We start from the raw sequence: 19,967 nt of genomic DNA, 5'->3' as shown, positions 1-19,967 counted from the left end.
ACCAGCACCATCAGCACTGCCTGGGAACTTACTAAAAACATAAATTGTTGACCCCATCCCAAGCCTACGGCACCTCTGAGGTTTAATGAACCCAAAGGTGCATTAAAGCTTCAGAACCTCTGAAGCACGGTGTTGACAGCAGAGGGACTCATGAAACTGATGCACAGACGAGAGGCTAGAGACATAAATGGAGGCATCATAAGCATGTCAAGAGCATAGATGAGACCAGATCTCCTAGCAAGACTGCAGAGAGAGAACACAAAGACTAAGGAATATAATCATTCAGTGGAATAACAGAGGAAGTAGGCAAAAAATTAAAAATTAAAAAATTAAAAAAGCAAAAACTCGCCACCCATAAACAAGAATGATAATCAGAAAGGGAAGGATATTACAAAAGCCAAGAGAAACTGCCTTCCAGGATCCCTACTGGCTTCTCAGATGCCAAATCAAAGAACCATCAATTTTGAATTCTTATCTTACTTGCCTTTTCCTCAATATTTTATTTTTTTCTTATTTTAAAATAATTTCAGACTTAAACTAATTCAGTAACTGTCAAATTTGGGTGTGCATAAAAATTGTCCAAGCCATCTTAAATTCTAAATTTCATTCAATTAGTGAAGGCCTGCTTGCACAGAACACGGCTTGCTTCAAATGAATCAGGCCAGTATCTTAAGAGGAAGATGGGGAATCTGTAGGAGCCCTCAGAAGTACAGGCTTCATTGTGTGGCAGCCATGTGAACTACCAAAAAGTCGTAGCTTTTTTTTTTTTTCTTGAGATAGGGTCTCGGCTCTGTCGCCCAGGCTGGAGTGCAGTGGTGGTATCTCGGCTCACTGCAACTTCCGCCTCTCAGGTTCAAGTGACTCTAATGCCTCAGCCTCCTGAGCAGCTGGGATTACAGGCTTGCACCACCACACTCAGCTAATTTTTGTATTTTTAGCAGAGAAGAGGTTTCGCCATGTTGGCCAGGTGGTCTCGAACTCCTGGCCTCAAGTGATCCGCCCACCCCGTCCTCCCGAAGAGCTAGAATTACCGGCATGAGCCCCTGCGCCCAGCCAGCTACAGTAACATTTTTTGCCAATTAAATTTATTTAACACACTTAGCATCTAAAACTTGTTTGTGTATATAGTGTTACAAAATTCAAATTAACATAAGCAATTTTTCAAGCTTACCAAGAATTTCACTGCTCAGAAAAATAATATCCTTAAATTGTGGTGTGTCTACTGTAATCCACAAAATTGAGGAAATATGCAATATGCAAAATGATAACCCTCTGTTTCTATCCCAAAACAAACATTACATTCTGTATATTAACATAATTTTTTTAATCCCACTAAAACCAAGATGCAATCATTCAGTCGCTGAAGGAGCTATACACGGAAAGACCCAGAGAGTTTGAAACTGGGCAAACCATCCCAAGTCACATGAATACCACTAATAAGGAAGAAAGATGTATAGCTAATTTAGGTTTAGCAGCTATACCTGTTAGTCCTTTTGACTCTTTTTCTCCAAAGAATCAATAAGGAAATTGACCAATTTCCACAGAAAAAAAGAAAACAGCAAAATTACCATCTGTGGGGGTGGGGGGGATCAATTTACAAAATGACTCAGCAACACTGAACTATATCATCATTAGAAAATGGAGAAAAATCAAATATGTCCTAAGCTCCTGGCCCATTTTTCCTACCACCAACCGAGTAACTGTCTAGCAGCATTTCAAACTAACACTTCAAGCCTGAACCCCACACCTCCCTGCCCCAGACCTACTCACCAAGCACATCCATTAACCCCTATCCCCTATCTTGGCTGAAGGCCTCTCCCACTCCCAAGTTAGAAACCTGGGAGCTAACCCTTCATCTCTATATGTAGGCAGGTCATTAAAGCATGTCAACTACATACTGACAAATGTCACCCAATCCCACCCCTGTATTGTACTTGAATCCAGGCCATCACCACCTCTCCCCTGAAGTCAACAACCCACTAACATGTCTGGCACTACCTTCATGGGACAGTCACCTTTCCTCCTCTTCCATTCCCCACACCCGGAGCATATTACCTTTTCCTTGCTTCATATCTCCACCATACTACACTGAATACTTCTAGCACTGAATATCTTCTTTTTAGTCCTCTGTTCACTTGTCTGCCCGTCTGTGAATTCTAAGTTCTTGAAGAAGGGGCCACTTTGGTTACTCCAGTATCCTCAGTGGCTGGCACAAGTACGCAGAGACAATTTGTAAATGTTTGTTTACTGAATATGTCAAAGTTCATTCTCCACACTGCTGCCACGTTTTTCTTTTCCTTTTTATTTTTTATTTTTGAGACAGAGTCTTGTTCTGTCTCCCAGGCTGGAGTGCAGTGGCACCATCTCTGCTCACAGCAACCTCTGCCTCTGGGGCTCAAGCGATTCTCCTGCCTCAGCTTCCGGAGCAATTGGGATTACAGGTGTGCGCCACCACACCTGGCTAATTTTTGTATTTTTAGTAGAGACAGGGTTTCACTATGTTGGCCAGGCTGGTCTTAAACTCCTGACCTCAAGTGATCCGCCCACCTCAGCCTCCCAAAGCGCTGGGACTCCAGGCGTGAGCCACCGCGCCCAGCCTGCTGCCACATTTCTTCCACCAAAAGCAAATCTAACCGGGTTCTCTGGTTAGATGCCTACAACAGCCATCTGAGAAGCCGTCCCTTCACAGTCTGGCCCCAACTCTTCTTCACTCCAGCTCGTCCTCTGGCACTGTGACTACACTACATTCACTGTTCCCAGAGCACATTTTCAGGCCCGTGTATAATACATACTACAGTTTGCGCACAGAATCTCTTTCACAAGATTTCCCCTCTGTCTAAAACATTCTGTATTTTTCAGGCCCTGCTCACAAATCATCTCTTCCTCAAATTTTCTTTTTCTTTTTTTTTTTTTTTTTTGAGAAGGAGTCTTGCTCTGTAGCCCGGGCTGGAGTGCAGTGGCCGGATCTCAGCTCACTGCAAGCTCCGCCTCCCAGGTTTACGCCATTCTCCTGCCTCAGCCTCCGGAGTAGCTGGGACTACAGGCGCCCGCCACCTCGCCCGGCTAGTTTTTTTTGTATTTTTAGTAGAGACGGGGTTTCACGGTGTTAGCCAGGATGGTCTCGATCTCCTGACCTCGTGATCTGCCCGTCTCGGCCTCCCAAAGTGCTGGGATTACAGGCTTGAGCCACCGCGCCCGGCCTTCTTCCTCAAATTTTCTCATGAAGAATAAACTTCTCCCTCTGCGTTACCTATGCACAGTTAATACAGCTTTTTTTGTGGTCCCTATTCTACACACTACTCTTACTACAAATTTTGCGTTTGCTCCCACTAGAAAGTCAGATTGTTGTGGGAACCCGAGCCCCAGTACCTTACACACTGACTGCCTCAAGTCATGTGATAGCCTGAGTTTTTCCACTGTTCGAAAATTGGCTCTGCCATCTTTCACCTGTGCGGTTTGGCATAAGTCGTTAGGAGGCTTCCCCAAGTCTCATTTCCTCTTACGAAAAATTATCATCTCTATTTGGAAAGTTATTGTGAAGATCTCAGCTTACGAAATGATGTATGTGAAGCCCCCACCACAGAGCACGATGCTGGCTTTCTATTAACTGTAACTGACAGATAAAAATGCGCTGGAGTAATGAAACGGGGGGGGGGGGGGAAGAGGCTGCCCAAAGGATAAATTAAGGAGTATCAGTTCAGTCCCACAAACATTTGCTGGGTGCCTACTACGTACTGTACCAGAGGTGGAAGGACATACACATCAAAGGACGAAAGGAGCACAGTCCCTGCCCACAGGAAAAGTAAACTGCCAGATGACAAAGGTTCACCGAGGAGTTTTTGGGGTAAACCTATGGTCCCCTCCACACAAGGAGCTTTTCAAGGGCAGTGGTTCTCGACAGGGCGATGTTGTACCCCAGAGGACATTTTGGGTTGCCACAAACGGGGAGGAGGTGCGACCGGCACCCAGCAGGTGGAGGCCAGGGATGTTGCTAACGAGCCTCCGACGCACCGACAGCCCCGATCACAACAAGTAGAGAAGCCCCCTTTACCTACCAGCCCGGCAGCACCGCGCCGGGTCCCCGCCCACACCAGCCACGGGGAGCGGACTTCCGGCGGGGCGGACCCACGGCGCTGCCCGAGGCGCAGCGGACCTGACTCCAGCCCGATCCCGGGAGCTCGACCCCGGGAGTGCGACCCAGGGGACACCGAGCCCCTGCAGCCCCGCAGGTACCAGCGCGCCGGGTCCCCTTATCCCTGACCCCTCCTTCCCGCCCCGCCGGGTGCTAAGGCCGCGCCAGTGAGAGACGGACCCGGCGTCCACACGCAGGCCCATGGAAGGTTCTCACTCACTATTTCTCTGCTTTGGCGAGGTGTTCCAGCCCCTCGTTTATCTTCTGGGCCGCCATCTCCACAGTCCGGTCTCTGACGTGGAGACACGGTGCGCCTACCTCTTCCTCGGGCGCCAAGAATCCGCCCAAATAGGCGTGGGAACGCCGAGGAGGAGGCTGGTGCAGCGCGACAGTCGAGCGACTACGGAGGGCCGGACGGCCCAAGCCTCTGCGGCGAAGCGGGGCTGGGAACCAACCGGGGCGCCCCGCAAAGAGACATCGCGCAGGCGCAGCGCTTCAAGGCTGGCCGCACCCAGGGCATCTAGCGCAGGCGCGGTGAGATACTGATGGGGCGTGTTCTTTCATTCAGTTTTTGCAGAGCACTTAATATGTGTCAGGCACTGTGCTAGACGCGGGAAAATCGGCAGACAAAAACTCCTGCCCTCTTGAAGTCTTGCTTTTTCATTGATGTGAAACTGTGGATCCTGTTTGTAGGGTTATTTGGCCTTATAATTTATTACATCTGAAGTTTCTCTGTATCACAGATAGAATAGTATTCATCTTTTTTTTTTTTTTTTTTTTTTGTCGGAGTCTCGCTCTGTCACCCAGGCTGGAGTGCAGTGGCCGGATCTCAGCTCACTGCAAGCTCCGCCTCCCGGGTTCCCGCCATTCTCCTGCCTCAGCCTCCGGAGTAGCTGGGACCACAGGCGCCCGCCACCTCGCCCGGCTAGTTTTTTGTATTTTTAGTAGAGACGGGGTTTCACTGTGTTAGCCAGGATGGTCTTGATCTCCTGACCTCGTGATCCGCCCGTCTCGGCCTCCCAAAGTGCTGGGATTACAGGCTTGAGCCACCGCGCCCGGCCTTAGTATTCATCTATCTATCCATCCTGCCTTTTGGGTATTAATCGTATGTCAGTCAAGAAACGAAACAGACTTGTAAGCCCTGATTACTGTCTAATAATCCGTGCCCGGCGCAAATAATCGCTCTAATATTTCAAGCCGCGATAAGTGCTCTAAACGGGAAGTTGAGGGATCTAAAGTCGCGTACAGTGGTCTGGTAAAAATAGTAACCAGTAATACAGTTGGCTCCATTCATAATTCATGGTGATTTCAATATCCACATGGATGATTCCTGCAATGCTTATACAGCCTCTCAGCTTCCAGCCTCCTGTGATCTTCCCACACCAGCGCAGCCACACACTCCTGGTATTACACCATTGACTTTACTCATAACTGTGTGCCCTCCATAGTGTCGGTTTCAAGCAGCTCACTTTACATTCCCTTTCCATTCCAGCTCATACCTCTTAGTGCCAGTAATTACTTACCTGCATCAGATTCCTCACCTCTCCCTATCCCTCTGCTCTTACACTTCCCTCTTTTCCCAGCATAAATTCAGGTCCCATCATTTTAGTGCATGTACTCTCAACGGCCTTGGCTCCCTCTCCCTCCTTTCTCCCAGCCAGGAAAAACCCCAACTCTCCACCTACTCTGGAACTCCTCTTGAGCAAGTGAATTTGACTGGAAAAAACAAACGAGCATGCTAACATGACTCATTTTAATGATCATAAACATCAAGCCGACCTTTGGTGCTGCTGAGCAACGCTCCCACATTTCCGTGGTCAAATCACTCACCCACTCTTTCGGGGGCTGTTCACACCTTCCTTCTCAAAACTCCTACACAATCTCTGCTTGCCTGCCAACTCTCACTTCTCGTCGAATAGAAAATAACAATTTGAAGAGCTCTTGCCTTTGGCCTCACCACACAATCTATTGCCAATCAGTATTTTGCCTTTTCTCTCGTGACAACGGGGGAACTGGCTTTGGGCTTTTTCTCTGTCTATCCTCGCTTTCTAATTTAGTACCCACACACAAGTCCCCTCTTCATTTGGTTGTCTAGCCTGAGCTTCCTTATAGGAAGGCATCAGAATTTCAAGAGAGTGAACGTGGAAGCTTCAGGTTTCGTAAGGCCTGGATGCCCACTGCACATTACTTCTGCCACAATTGATTGATGAAAACAAGTCATAAGGCAAGTTCAGATTCAAGAGGTAGGAAAATAGAGGAGTGTAAAATACTGTGGCCATGACTTCCAATTCGCCACAACTTTGGGATGACTGATTAAATGTAAAAGGACTGTTACCAGTGGAAAGCATGTTTTCAAGTGAATTTAGATTTATTAACCACCCAATGCCATCACCCTCTAAAACCATTGAAAGTGCCCAGAAAGTTTTCTAAAGGATCTACACCAAAAGCCTATAGCCTCGTCCACATTCTCCCTTATTTATTCATTCATTATTGAATTATTATTTACTGAATGCCCACTCTGCACAAGACATTAAGCCTACACACCTAGGACCCAATTGTCGAGCAAGAGACAATGCCTGCCCTCATTGCATTCGTGATCTATGAGAGGATACAATATTTAACTTAATTTTATTTTGGCATCAACAAAGAAAGAATGGGGGAAAAAAAACCCATGATAGTGACATAGCAGTTATTAAGAAATACTTTTTAGGCACGTGGTAAGGGTAAAAGTTCTCAGTGGAAATTTTCCTGTTATAAGAAATAACCCCTGAACCATTTCTGTTCTAACAGAAAAGGCAGCTTGAAGGGCCAGTCCCACAAGCTTTGATATGCAAATGTAAGCCATTAGAAACTGGGTTCACTCAACATGGCAATTCCCGTCATCTCTTCCTTGTCATCATTGTCATCAGGTGTAGCAAGTGTCTCGTGGCCACCTCCAGATAACACCATGTGTTCAAAACATAACGGTGACCCACATTTGCATATTAAAGGGCTAAGGTGGGAGGGCCAGGTTTTTCGAGAGCTGTGTAAATGACACACCTGGTCAAACCAATCGCCTGCACCCTATGCAAACCAGACACCGCCTCCTCCAGGATCCCAATATAGCAACCACTTTTCCAGTGCACACTGAGTTTTCTCTTTGTTTGAATCCTCCCTATCTCTGTCTCTATATGGAGGAACTGTTTTCTTCTTCCTTCCTTCTTTCTTGCCTGTTAAACTTTTTGCTCCTTAAAACTACTTCACGTGTCCGTGTTGTTAATCCTATCAGCATGAGACCAAGAACCCTGGTGTTCCTCCAGTCACTGGAGCTATATCAATAGCCAATGGTGTTCAAGGGTTCTATGTTTCAAAGAACCCTTGACCAAGGAAGCCGTGATAAGTGTGTGCTAACCTGCATTCACAGTAAAGGGGAGAAGAAGAGGGAGAATGGGCACAGTAAAGGTGTGATACAAATGTCCCCATTTTCTTCCCCCCCCTTCTCTTCCTACGATAAAATTGAAGTGGGAGTTGAGCAAGGGGAATTTAAACTGAGAAGCCCGCTTAGAAGAGCTGAGAATGCAAAGCATGGACCAAATGATGATAGACTAAGACATGTAGTTTTCCAAGCTAGATTCGATAGTGTAACTCAAGCCTTGGTGACCCATAAACGTAATTCTTGTTATCACAGCAGGCAAGGGGAATTTAAACTGAGAAGGCCGCTTAGAAGAGCTGAGAATGCAAAGCATGGACCAAATGATGATAGACTAAGACATGTAGTTTTCCAAGCTAGATTCGATAGTGTAACTCAAGCCTTGGTGACCCATAAACGTAATTCTTGTTATCACAGCAGCTACCACCAGAACTTCAGCAAAAGTTGTCTTTGTGACTTCAACTTACCTCTTGCCTCTTCTCCTAAGCCTCTTTAGGCACTTAATGTCTTCCCTCACCCACACCATCAACATACAGACTAGCTGGCTGCCATCTGAGCCAATCCCCTCCTCTAGTTCTAGAAACCCTTTTTTCTTTATTCCGCCTCAATAAAAATGTGCATTCCCGAGTGATCTACTTGTTTTGGATGTGACTAAAATGAATCACATCAAAGTGTGAATGAGGCTTCAAATAGAGCTTGCAAACCCCATTTCTTCTCTCATGGTGGGCTTAAGCCTCTGAGAGTTCTTTGAGCCTGCCGTCCCAGGTTCCTTGTCTACACAAACCTGCTTCCTTCCCCTAGCCTAGTCTGCTGCCAGGAAGCAAAATTCTTGGACCTGCCTCCCACAGCTGAATGTTCCAGTCAAATAAAAGGTCTTTGTCATTTCTTGGAGAGAGGGTTTGATTGGTCAAATGAGCTCTATTTCAAATCAGGAATCATAAATAAGGAAGCATAAGAGCTCCTATATCACTAAGTTTTGTTTGTTTGTTTAATTGCTAGTACCTTGACAGTGTTATTTTACTCTTTCCCCCCCACAAATATGCTGTTATGTTATACAAGAGATACACTTCTGAGACCTAGCCCAAGAGGTTAGCCATGAATCATGAAATTATTTCTCTGGGAAAATATCTTCTGAGTTATAAATAACAAATTTACAAAAACCCTTTGGAAAAAAGTCTGCTATCGTTTGACAGTTCCTTTCATCAGAATAGGATTTTAGAAGATTGTGCTTGGCTTTTGTTCCGATAAAACTAATAGAAGCCATTATGATCTGTATTTTTTTTTCCGGTTAAGTATTAATGAATGCACTGACTTTTAAAAATCACCACTGAATCTTTATGAGATTAATATGGAGAATTCATTCTCCAGATTCCTGTGTCCAGTGCCTGCTTAGCAGCTCCACATAGACATCTAAAATGTCACACGTAACTGTTCAAATCTGAGCTCCTGATGCTCCCACACCTGCTCTCCCTTCAGGCTCAGCCACGTGGGTTCATGGCAGCTTCACCCTCTCCTTGGCCAAACACTTGGAGTCATGCTCCTCTGCTCTTTCTCTCCACACCACATGCAATCTCTAGGAAATTCTGTAGACTTTGCCTCCAAAAAGTGCCCAGAGGCAACCGCATCTCCTCGTCTCCCTGTCCACAGCCACTGCGTGGTCTGTGAGTCGCCATTGTCTGTGACTGCACTCGCTGTCTGTGTTCAGAACCTGGCACAGTGTCACTTCCAGAGTAGAACCCAGTCAATTTCAGTGGAAAGTCCTGTGTCATGATGGAAGAAGAGGAAGAAGCATTTGGACACTCAGAAAGTATTTTCTCTCAAGTCTGGCTGTGGCCCTTCTTCAAGGTAATTTCTTTTCTTTTCTCCTTCCTTCCTTCGTTCCTTCCTTCCTTCCTTCCTTCCTTCCTTCCTTCCTTCCTTCCTTCCTTTCTTCTTTCTTTCTTTTTTTAGAGACAGGGTTTTACTCTGTCACCCAGGCTGGAGTGCAGTGGCATAATCATGGCTTACTGCAGCCTCAAACTCCTAGCCTCAAGCAATTCTCCTGCCTCAGCCTCCCAAGTCGCTGGGACCGTAGGTATGTGCCACCACACCTGGCTATTTATTATTATTATTTTTAGTAGAGACAAGGCCTCACTGTGTTGCCCAGGCTGATCTCAAACTTCTGGGCTCAAGCAACCCTCTTGTCTCAGCCTCCCAAAGTGCTAGGATCACCAGTGCACCCCCCTGTACCCAGCCAGCCTTTTCTAGTGTTTTCTTTGACTTGTTATTTGCTTCTATTTGCTGGACTTTCTCCACATTTCTCTCAACCTCTCCTGCTCTAACCTTTCACAAAACCATCATTATTAATTTGTTTTATTTTCAATTGAATTTCAAAATCAAAGCAAGAGAGCGAATGTTTGAAAAGGAGAAAGAGAACGGGGCAACACCCAAAGGTGCCAGCCCTTGAAGACCAGGCAGACTGGTATCCCCTAACCATAGCATAGCTTCCAGTGCAGCAGGGCCAGTTTCTGGGAGGCAAAGGGGAGATGGGTGCCAAAGGTGCCTGGAGTGGGAGTAGGATTGGCAGCCTGGAGCTTGCCTGAGCTCCCAGGCACCTGATGGAGGCTGGCACCTAAAACCTCCACTGAACCCTAGGGCCCCTGGTAACCATTTGCCAGAAACTCTACAAAGTGCTTTAGAAACACTGTTGTTAACCCATCTCACATATAAGGACTGAAGCTCAGAGAAGCTAAGTAGCTTTCCTAAGGTCACACAGCCAGTAAATGGGAAGATGGGGACTTGAACCCAGACCCATGTGACTCCAAATCTATACTTGGCCCACTATAATGGACCAGAAAATGGTCCTTATTTTGTAATAGTTTAATAACCACTCACGCAACACGTTGCCTAGTTGTATGGACCAATTATTGATTTTCAAATGTTTTTATGGGGGAAAGTCAGTTTACTAGTACCTGGTACTTTACACACACCTGCTTTGAAATTGTAATAATAATTGGAAAATGAGAGTTGGAAGTTTATTAGGTTCGACTGAAGTAAGTTGTCAAATGGCTCAGGAAGGGCCACCCCTAACAGAAGCGCCAAGCATATTATACTGAGAAATTCCCCTTTAGGCACGCATTGGCTGGGGAGAGTCCTGGCGTTCATTCGCTCTCCCGCATAACCTTATGGGTCCCTTCAGTGAACACACGGGGGCGCTACCTGCACGTGCCTTTGCAAGCCGCAAGCCGTCCAAACAAAAGTGGTTAGTTTCTGCCTCTTGGGATTACAGTCAGATTCTGGCAGCATTTCGCATTCGTAACTGAACTTTCCACATAAAAGCAATCTCTCTCACTGTTTTGTACACAAAGTGAGGCAGCGTTGTCTGAGTACAGTAATGTTGGAAAGAGATGAAGCATTGTAAATGTTTAACAACAGATCTCTGTTAAATCCACTCTAACGAACACAACCGTTTTGATGAATACTATTTTTAAAGAGAGAGAAAAATACAGACCTTCCTTTGCAAGCTATCTTTGAATAAAAGATAAAACCAATGTACTGAATTGGCTTAGTGGAAACCCATCATGTGTTTCATTAGACCACTTGCAGATAGCCCAGTGCCAACCTGTAAATGTTCTCTCTTGGAAACCACACCTCATGGATATACAGCAATCATTTTCTTTAAAGGAGGATATGTTCACACAGTTACATTTTGTACAAATATAAAGTAGGCAAAATTGAGAGAACACAACATAAAACATGACTCATTAATGAAGTTTGTGAATGAGTAATTCCCTCTTTTTGAATGAGTAAAAAAACCCTCTTTTCTCCAGCCCCCAACGTAATCAGAGATGAAAGAAGACAGTTTTAGCTTGGTAAATAAGAAAATGAACAAGCGCTTGAAATGGATAAGTTTTTTCTTTTAAATTTGTTTTTGCAAAGGGTTTTTCTTCCCTGAAAAACAAAATACTAAAATAGCTCATTCACAAACTTCATTAATGAATGTTTAAAAATAACATATCTTCCAAATTAGAAATTCCTCAAGAAGTGCACATGTTGAAGCTGCCAGGAATAAAGAGCTGTGGACTGGATTTATGCTATTCATTCTTTAGGCATTCTTTCAACAAGTATGTGTGGAATGACTTCTCCATGCAGGCACTGTTCTAGGCTCTGGGAGACAGCCTGAAAGCAGCAGGGATTCACAGAGGTGACATTCTAGCAGGGGGCATATGGGTGGGGTTGTGGAGTCCAGTAGGAAACTGGCTAAGGCGGTGTAGACACAGTGCTAGAGGGGATCAACACTCAGGAAAACAAAGCAGGATGTAGGAATGGGACAGGGCACCTGTGATTGTGGGGTAGGTTTCCTCACCGGGTAGGTGACAATGAAGTGAAGTTCTGAAGGAGTGGTGGCCTGAGACCTGTGATATCTGGACAAAGATGGTTACTGATAGAGAAGGAATAGCAAATTTGTGCTGCAGAGTGTGCGGGTGCCTGACCCCACATTCCAGGGAAGATTGGGGAGGTGACGAGGTTGCAGGAGCCCAGGGTGACTTGGCTAGAAAAGTAGCACATGACTCCCTTTGTGAAGACTGGATTAAAATTATGCAATGGTTGCGTTAAGTTTGCAGATCTTCAGGGACACATCTCTTGCAGCTTCCCTCTACTTGTGTAATTAGAAACGAATAAATGTTAATAAGGAAGTTGAAAAGGCTCTAATGGTCTAGGACATTATATAAAGCTTACTGGAACATGAAGTTCTCAAAGTGTACTAGGATTGCAAAAGCAGCCACAGGACTCTGATTTTCCAGATTCCTGTGGAGCTGAGGAGGGGGAATCACAGCACAATAGCAGGACACATGGCAAAGGAACATGGAGCTGTGTGCTAGCAGGTGCACAGCGGGGTCATGGCCACGGTTGTTCAGTGGGGCCACCAGATAACAGATGAACACTGCAGCCATCTCACATGTGACTGCCCTCACCCTTCATTTCCTGTCCCCCACTGCGTGGCGCTCTTGGGCCACAGTTACAGCCGGAGGAGGCTGTGGATTCAGAAACGCAGTTGTGGATAAGGAAAGGTTTGGCACTGCCCACAAATGAAAAGCGACCTTCCAGATTTAGAGAAAAGGAAAAAAGCACACAAAACAAAATAAAAACCCTCTTTTCTCCAACCCCCAATGTAATCAGAGATGAAAGAAGACAGTTTTAGCCTGGTAAATAAGAAAATAAACAAGCTCTTGAAATGGATAAGTTTTTTCTTTTAAATTTGTTTTTGCAAAGGGTTTTTCTTCCCTGAAAAACAAAATACTAAAATAGCAAGTTGTGTTTTCATTTGTAAATCCTTCTCAAGAGGAAATCTAATAATAACAAGGGGTTTCCATTGGATTCCAGCTTATTTCATAATGTAAATATATATCTATCCTCTGGGGGAAAGAAACCTTCCCCGAGCCAGGTATTTCTCATTTAAATTTGTGATTTTATTCACTTCCATTTTTTCCTCTTCCTTTACCTTAAACAGCCTCTGAAATTGAAGAGAAGTGTTCAATTCTACAGCTTATTAGATGGGGCCTCTTCATTCAGTGATGCAAAGTTTAAAAAGAACGTGGACAATGACTTGCTAAGTTTTGTTCCACATCCAATCGGAAGAGTAGCTTGTGGCTCAAAAAGTCTTATCTTAGAAGATCAAGTGTCCGCATTTTAAGAGAGCGGGGCTGTATACTAGAAAGAAAAACGGATGAGAGTCAGTCATACTTTCAAACCTCGGCAGTATTTCTTATGTTACTTAAAGACATATATTTTCTGGCTTCTTTGAGCTTCAGTTTCTTCTCCTATAAAATAGGAAGAATAATAATGTGGTGGATTAAAAATGGCAGCCAAATCCTCCCATTGAGAGGGGGACTCTGTCCTCTCCTCTTGAATGCAGGTGGGTTTTCTGACTGCTTGGACTGAAAGAACAAGGATGTGATGCTGTGCCACTCTCAGGGCCCAATCTTCAAGGCACAGGCAGCTCCCACTTCCCATCTCCCATGACATGAACTGGCTTTTGAAACCCTGAACAGTGCAACTCCCTTGAGGCTGCCATGATGTGAGGAAGCTCAAGCCACACCGGTAGAGGTCTATGAGTGGAGAAAGGCAGTGGCCAGCTGCCCCTCCTCTCCTAGCTGCAGCCATGAGAGCCGTCCTAGCCGTCCAACCGTGAAGCCGAGTACAGCTTCTCTGACTGTGCCCTGTCCAAATTTTCCATCCACACCATCAGGAGATACAATAATACTGTTTTAACCCACTGAGCTTTGAGATGGCTTGTTAAGCAGCAATAGATAAACATACTAAATACTTATGCTGTGGAGTTACTGTCAGTTTTACAAATAATACCTCCAAAGTGCCTACACAGAATGGACACAGAGGGAACAGTCAGTAAATAGGAGCCCTCATTCGTACCGTTGTTCTCATCATCTTCCCACGAGAGTGTTTATTAGAAATGTGATCAGAGAATCCTTTCTGAGCTCACGGAAGGCATTGAAATCCCTCACAGCTGACTTGCATGGGAGTACACGGGCTTTGGGATGGCAAATCCTTCCCAGCCCAAGCCAGTCAGGTGCAGGAGAGCCACTAAAAGCCTGCTACTGCTGGCATTGCCATTAAACATGTGTCCTCTCAGCAAACGAGACGTGCCTTCCCTGCATTCCAGAAACATCGCAGCCCCACATTGTTCTTGTATATTTTCCTCTCCTGTAAATCTCCCTGATTACCTAAACTCAGTAGGCAACTAAGCACAATTGGGTTTACAGAAGGCAAGATGACCTAAGAGGGCTTTGAATGTAGCTGTTGATGTCCAGACTGCACGGAGAGCTCGCCAGCCAGGTTGAAGGCCTTTCAAGCACTTATTGTCCCCCTACTCCCAAGTGACCTTCTCTTTGGGGCACAGGTATTTAGAAGACACTTCTAATGATGACTGTAGACATCTTGGGACCACTGAAACATTGGTAATGTTAGGAAGTAAAGTACTTTCAATGGAGTGAACTTGAAGGATTCAGAATCCCGAGATTCCTTAACCTCTCCTGCTCAGGTCCACTGCTCCCCATCCTGGCTGCCATCAACACCTTCTCTTGCCCGGCCTGCTGGACAACCTGCTCTTACTGATTAGTCATTGTGCCCCCAACATTCTATTCAGTGCATCCTCTCCTCTGCAGCACAGTCTTCTTAAAGCACCAGTGTCACAGTGCAGTCACGCACCTCTTTGTTTTAGTCCTTCTTGACTAATGGGAGAAAAATATACCAATTCGAGAAGCCTAGGTTCCCAACCCCTGTGTGCCGCCCCTCACTTCTCTGACTGATGGCTCAGGGGTTAACTCTTTGGGAGGAGTGAGGGACAAAAGCCAGGATGACATGGCCCACAGCCGATGGAAGCAGCCAAGGCCAGCTTGGAGGGGAGGGGAGGACCTTCTGCTTAAGGATTTTTTCTGTTTCTTACAGTCAGCCTCTGGATCTAAACTGGGACTCCTAGGATCAGTCCGAGGTACCAGAACCAGGACAAATAACTTGGAATGAGGTGCTTTTTCCCATCAGTTCTTTGGAACTGTTTGGGTTAAAAAAAAGAGATGTAACTGAAAGCAAAAAGTCACAAAGCAAAACGAGGGAGGGAAGAGGCTTCCAGTCAAGACTCATGTGTTCCTCAGCCACGCTGGGACCAGGTGCTCAGCTCTTTGCTGATGCTTTCAGCTATCTCTGTCCCCTAAGGAGAACAGCTTAGGAGCCGTCAGAACCTGCTCGAGTTCCATTTAGAAGCCAAGTGCCCACTTTCCTGCTGTGCCCATGTTGTTTTCCTGTGGCCAGTTTCTCCTGTCTCACTCCTGAAGTTCAGATTTTCAGCTTCTCCTTTCCATCCTCATCTCCAGCATCCCCATGGGAACCTTCCCGGACAGGTTTCTGTCGCTGATCTGAAGTGCAGACCCCAGCTCGCTGCTGCCCCCGCTCCGGCCTTGTTGCCTTTGGAAGGGCATTCTCTGCATGGCTTCTTGTTGCCCTGGGCTGACATTCTGCCCCCATCCCATATCGTTCTCAGAACAGAACCACAAGTGAGTTGAAAACTTCCATCCTGTGAGTTATGTAAAAGCCACACGAGTAGCCACACAGACACATGGGACCATGACGAGGATGTAGCATTTGCAGATAATTCCAGGAAGAGTTTCTACCTTAACAATGACTTGCTTTACTTTCCTCTGTTCCTGAGCTTCAGTGCTGATCCTACAGATGAAGAGAGAAAGGTCCTTCTCTCATGGTGCAGGCTGAGGACAAAACAGCAATGCGCCTGAACACGTCTGTCTCCAAGCCATCCCCAAGATTCTGTTTCAGTCATTCTTTGAGCTGTGGCCTTTACCACTGTAGAACTTCAATTTTATGGTGTTGATCTTTAAATCCAAGATGGAACCGGTAATTTAGATAAGCATTGACCAGCAGATGACTTCCAGTTTAGACTACAACATATGTCTTTGATATTCAAACAGGCTTCCAAATCAATGCTCTTACTGAATTATAATTTTTTACATCTCGTTTATATGAATTCATGAAAACAGCAGAACTTAGCAACCTTAACCTGTCCTTTATCCATGTTTCAAGACTCTTGGGTTGTGTGGGAAGGTGTTACCGTGAACGTGCTCCTCCACCCCACACCTTGGGCTGGCTTCCCTATCAGGTGGGCCAAGTTCAGCTCCCAGAGACCAGTTTGAGGCCCTGGCCAGCCTAACTGAGGTTCCAGGAGTTGGTGGTGGGCGGGGGGGGTCTGTCTGTCTTTTTTTTTTTTTTGAGACAGAGTCTCGCTCTGCCACCCAGGCTGGAGTGCAGTGGCGTGATCTTGGCTCACTGCAAGCTCCGCCTCCCGGGTTCACGCCATTCTCCTGCCTCAGCCTCCCGAGTAGCTGGGACTACAGGCACCCGCCACCTCGCCCGGCTAGTTTTTTTGTATTTTTTAGTAGAGACGGGGTTTCACTGTGTCAGCCAGGATGGTCTCGATCTCCTGACCTCGTGATCCGCCCGTCTCGGCCTCCCAAAGTGCTGGGATTACAGGCTTGAGCCACCGCGCCCGGCCTCTGTCTGTCTTTTGATTCTCACAGTAGCAAGAGCATAGACTGCCTTACTGTTCAGACATTGAACAGGAAAAATATAAACCTTCCCACTTGTTGCTGGGACTATCTGTGTGTAATTTTCCCAGAAAGATTCTTTTTTTCCTGCATCCTGAGTAAAGCCTTCTCTTTCTGATTCTTAGGTAAGCATTGGACTGTTTCTGCACAGAATATCATTCACAATGAACTTTGCTCCTGACGGTAGTTTTACATGTGGAATTAGTGTAACATTTATATTAGAACAAAAGTTTCTGTGTTTTATACAGAATATGTTTAGGTGATTCACAAGAGTTTTTGAAGCTGAAGTTATGCTCATTTTACTCCCAGAGCTATGATGAAATCTGTTTACTCTCTGTTCACATTTTGTAATATTCCAAAACTTTGAATTCTGTGTAGAGCAGTTTTTTTAATGAGGCAAGTCTGTAAGGCTGGTAGGGGACCCAGATGGCACACGCAGTGTTTGCTTGCTCATCAGAACATGTTTTGCCAAAAGTGTTCCATGTGCAAGGCACTGAGATCTGCCAAGGGCACCAGCAAGGACAAGTCGGAAACAGTCCCTTCCCTTGAGGAGCTCACTTTCACAGCAAAAGAGACAGATAGTAAATCACAATTTTAGAAATTACAAATATGGAAAGTGTTGCCAAGGAGACTAAACCTCGCTGCTCCAAGGGGTGAGGTGTGGGGTGCATTAGGGAGGGCTAGACATGAGCAGCATCCCAACAGCTCAGGGAAAGCTGGGGGTAATAGTCTTTTTCTCTCTTTGTTTTCTTTCTTTCTTTCTTTCTTTCTTTCTTTCTTTCTTTCTTTCTTTCTTTCTTTCTCTCTCTCTCTCTCTCTTTCTTTCTTTCTTTCTTTTTTTCTTTCTTTCCTTCCTTCCTTCCTTCTCTCTCTCTATTTCTCCTCCCTCCCTCCCTCCCTCCTTCCCTTCCTTCCTTCCTTCCTTTCCCTCCCTCCCTCCCTCCCTCCCTCCCTCCCTCCCTCCCTCCCTTCCTTCCTTCCTTCCTTCCTTCCTTCCTTCCTTCCTTCCTTCCTTCCTTCCTTCCATCCTTCCTTCCTTCCTTTTTTCTTTTCTTTTGGTTTGAGACAGAGTTTTGCTCTGTCATTCAGGCTGGAGTGCAGTAGCATAATCATAGCTCACTGCACCTTCAACCTCCTGGGCTCAAGTGATCCTCCCACCTCAGCCTCTTGAGTAGCTGGGACAACAAGAGTGTGCCACCATGCCTGGCTAAGTTTTAATTTTTTAGGTAGAGTCGGGGTCTCATTATGTTGTCAAAGCTGGCCTCAAACGCCTGGGCTCTAGCAATCCTCCCGCCTCAGCTTCCCAATGTGCTGGGATGACAGGTGTGAGCCACGGCACATGGCCAAGGATGACAATCTGAGGAAAGACTCATCAGTGGAGAATGAGCTTCCAAGAGCCTGGGACCCTGGTGCCCGAGAGCACCGCTTGCAGTTAAGGTGTGAGGGTGTGGATGCCAATCTAAGAGCAACTAGCACAGCACTTTCTGCAAATGTGGCACTCACTGTAGTATCCATCAGCTGAATAAGTGATGCTTCCTTGACATGTTACAGGGTGCATCCCGAGCCTGAAGACTGGGGGGAACAGGCTGAAGACTGATGATATGAGATTTGGGAGGAAAGATATATTCAATTAACTCTGGTATTTTTCGCATTTGGAGGTTCGGATTTTTAAAAATGAAGATTTAGGGTTGACTCTTGCATTGTAAGCAATTCCAGGGAAGGGTCAAATGCCTCTTAAAATGACACTTATTATAAAAGAAAAGAAAGAAGCAGTGCTCATCTGGCTGTGGCTTGATTGCCTCCAGTAAGGAAATCAGCCTTAGCCAGGCTGTCAGGGTGCTGAGGAGCAGTGGAGGACGCTCCTCCCATCCATTCATGGGGCTGCACGTCTCCGTTGGTGGTGAGCAAGGAAAAAGCCCCCGTGAACCCCGGATGCTAGTGTGTAGGGCAAAGAAGACCCAGAGGGCATACCCACCCCACCCCCACACACCACACACAGAGAGACACACACCACACACAGAGAGACACACACCACACACACATACACACACACACACACGGAGTCCCATGGGGACACACACAGAGACACTCATATATACCACACAGACACACACATCACACAGGCACACATATACTCACACATACATAGAGACACACAGACACTCACACACGAATACAGACACAGATTCTCACACACACATACACACACACCCATCTTAGGAAGAGCAGGAAATTATTTCCCAGAGAAGAAGCTGCCTTGGATTGAGGACTTTAAGAAATCCCTCTGCCAGAGGATAGGAAGAAGGGAACAGGGAGAACTCAGGAGAGAGGGCAGCATCTGTAGGCTCGCATCTGGAAGGCCATCCCTTCCCGGGCAGCACAAGGAGATCTGTGACTGAGGGAAATAAGAATTCTTAGTTGTGCGCTTCCGATGCTGAGATCCTCTGGACTCCGGGCGAAGCCTTGCCATTGAGGTCTGCTGTCATTTGTCAGGAGTAGACTGGCCGGGCAGGAGGGACCCTGGAAAAAGTGACTCCTCACTCCCAGCCATTGTGTGAGAGAGCTGTCATGAAGGTGAGAGACACAGCCATGATTAACTTCAGAGGAGAGAGAGACCTATGAGGCTGGGCACGTGGAGACCCTCTAAGGATGAAGATGGTCATGGCCACCCCTCCCCCAACAAAAGTCTATCCAAGAACATCCTTGCACACATTTTGTAAAGCAAGGACCCTTCCACATGGAGGTTACGCAATAAGTGGTATTGCTGTGAAGAAGGAGAGCAATTGAGAGTTTTAAACTTGGATAGTTTTAACAAAAACCATCACATCAAATATTCAGCAGCACATACTCCACGTGCAGACTGTACCCTCTGGGCATTTATTGACACCTAATAAGAGCATACCTTAATTACGTGAAAGCTCTGGGAACAGACAGTTAAGCCTCTTTGATGGGAATGAGACCTTGAGTTTATGACTTGCGTAACTAGGAGACTTGCTTCATCAATCTGCCTTTCATTAGCACATAATAACATCTCATTTTTATGGGAAGTTCCTTCAGTTAATTTTCTTAATTAGGTTTAACTGAAGGATGAAAGTAAAATCTTGCTACACAAAGTCCTGGTAAGGAAGACCACTGTGTTTAATGCAGTAATTCAAACGTAAAAGCCACATACATCAAAGGTACACACAAATAAGAGAATTATGTTTTCTAAAGATCCTTGGAGCAGTGAAGACTAATTTCAGATGGACCCAGGGTTGTAAATTTAACTGAAAAAGTCCATGCTTGGATGGAATGTGGGGCAGACCTAGGGTATGTA

General features: G+C 45.9%; 2 protein-coding genes across 13 annotated transcripts in view; one reads left to right on the top strand and one right to left on the bottom strand.

Moving 5' to 3' along the window:
• Window positions 1-4,536, bottom strand: part of NAPG (NSF attachment protein gamma) — a 37,917-nt gene extending 33,381 nt beyond the window's left edge. For 11 of the 12 annotated variants that reach the window (XR_013408076.1, XR_013408077.1, XR_013408075.1 and 8 more), the window contains exon 1: window positions 4,353-4,536. Coding sequence is in view for 9 of the 12 variants with exons in the window: in XM_077974636.1 (XP_077830762.1) it covers window positions 4,353-4,408 (56 nt within the window). In the remaining 3 variants the exon portion in view is untranslated. 12 annotated transcript variants of the gene reach the window in all.
• The window catches only part of LOC114673869 (uncharacterized), a 245,244-nt gene continuing 227,559 nt past the window's right edge, over window positions 2,283-19,967 (top strand). Inside the window, exons 1-2 of the mRNA XM_077975285.1 lie at window positions 2,283-2,877; window positions 3,201-4,229. Coding sequence (XP_077831411.1) covers window positions 3,853-4,229 — 377 coding nt within the window. The 5' untranslated portion in view covers window positions 2,283-2,877; window positions 3,201-3,852. The remainder of the gene's footprint in view (window positions 2,878-3,200; window positions 4,230-19,967) is intronic.

Source organism: Macaca mulatta, chromosome 18, assembly GCF_049350105.2.
Source record: "Macaca mulatta isolate MMU2019108-1 chromosome 18, T2T-MMU8v2.0, whole genome shotgun sequence".
In the NCBI taxonomy this organism is placed as follows: Eukaryota; Metazoa; Chordata; class Mammalia; order Primates; family Cercopithecidae; genus Macaca; species Macaca mulatta.
Note: the sequence above shows the minus strand (reverse complement) of the source record. Positions and strands in the feature narration are given on the sequence as shown.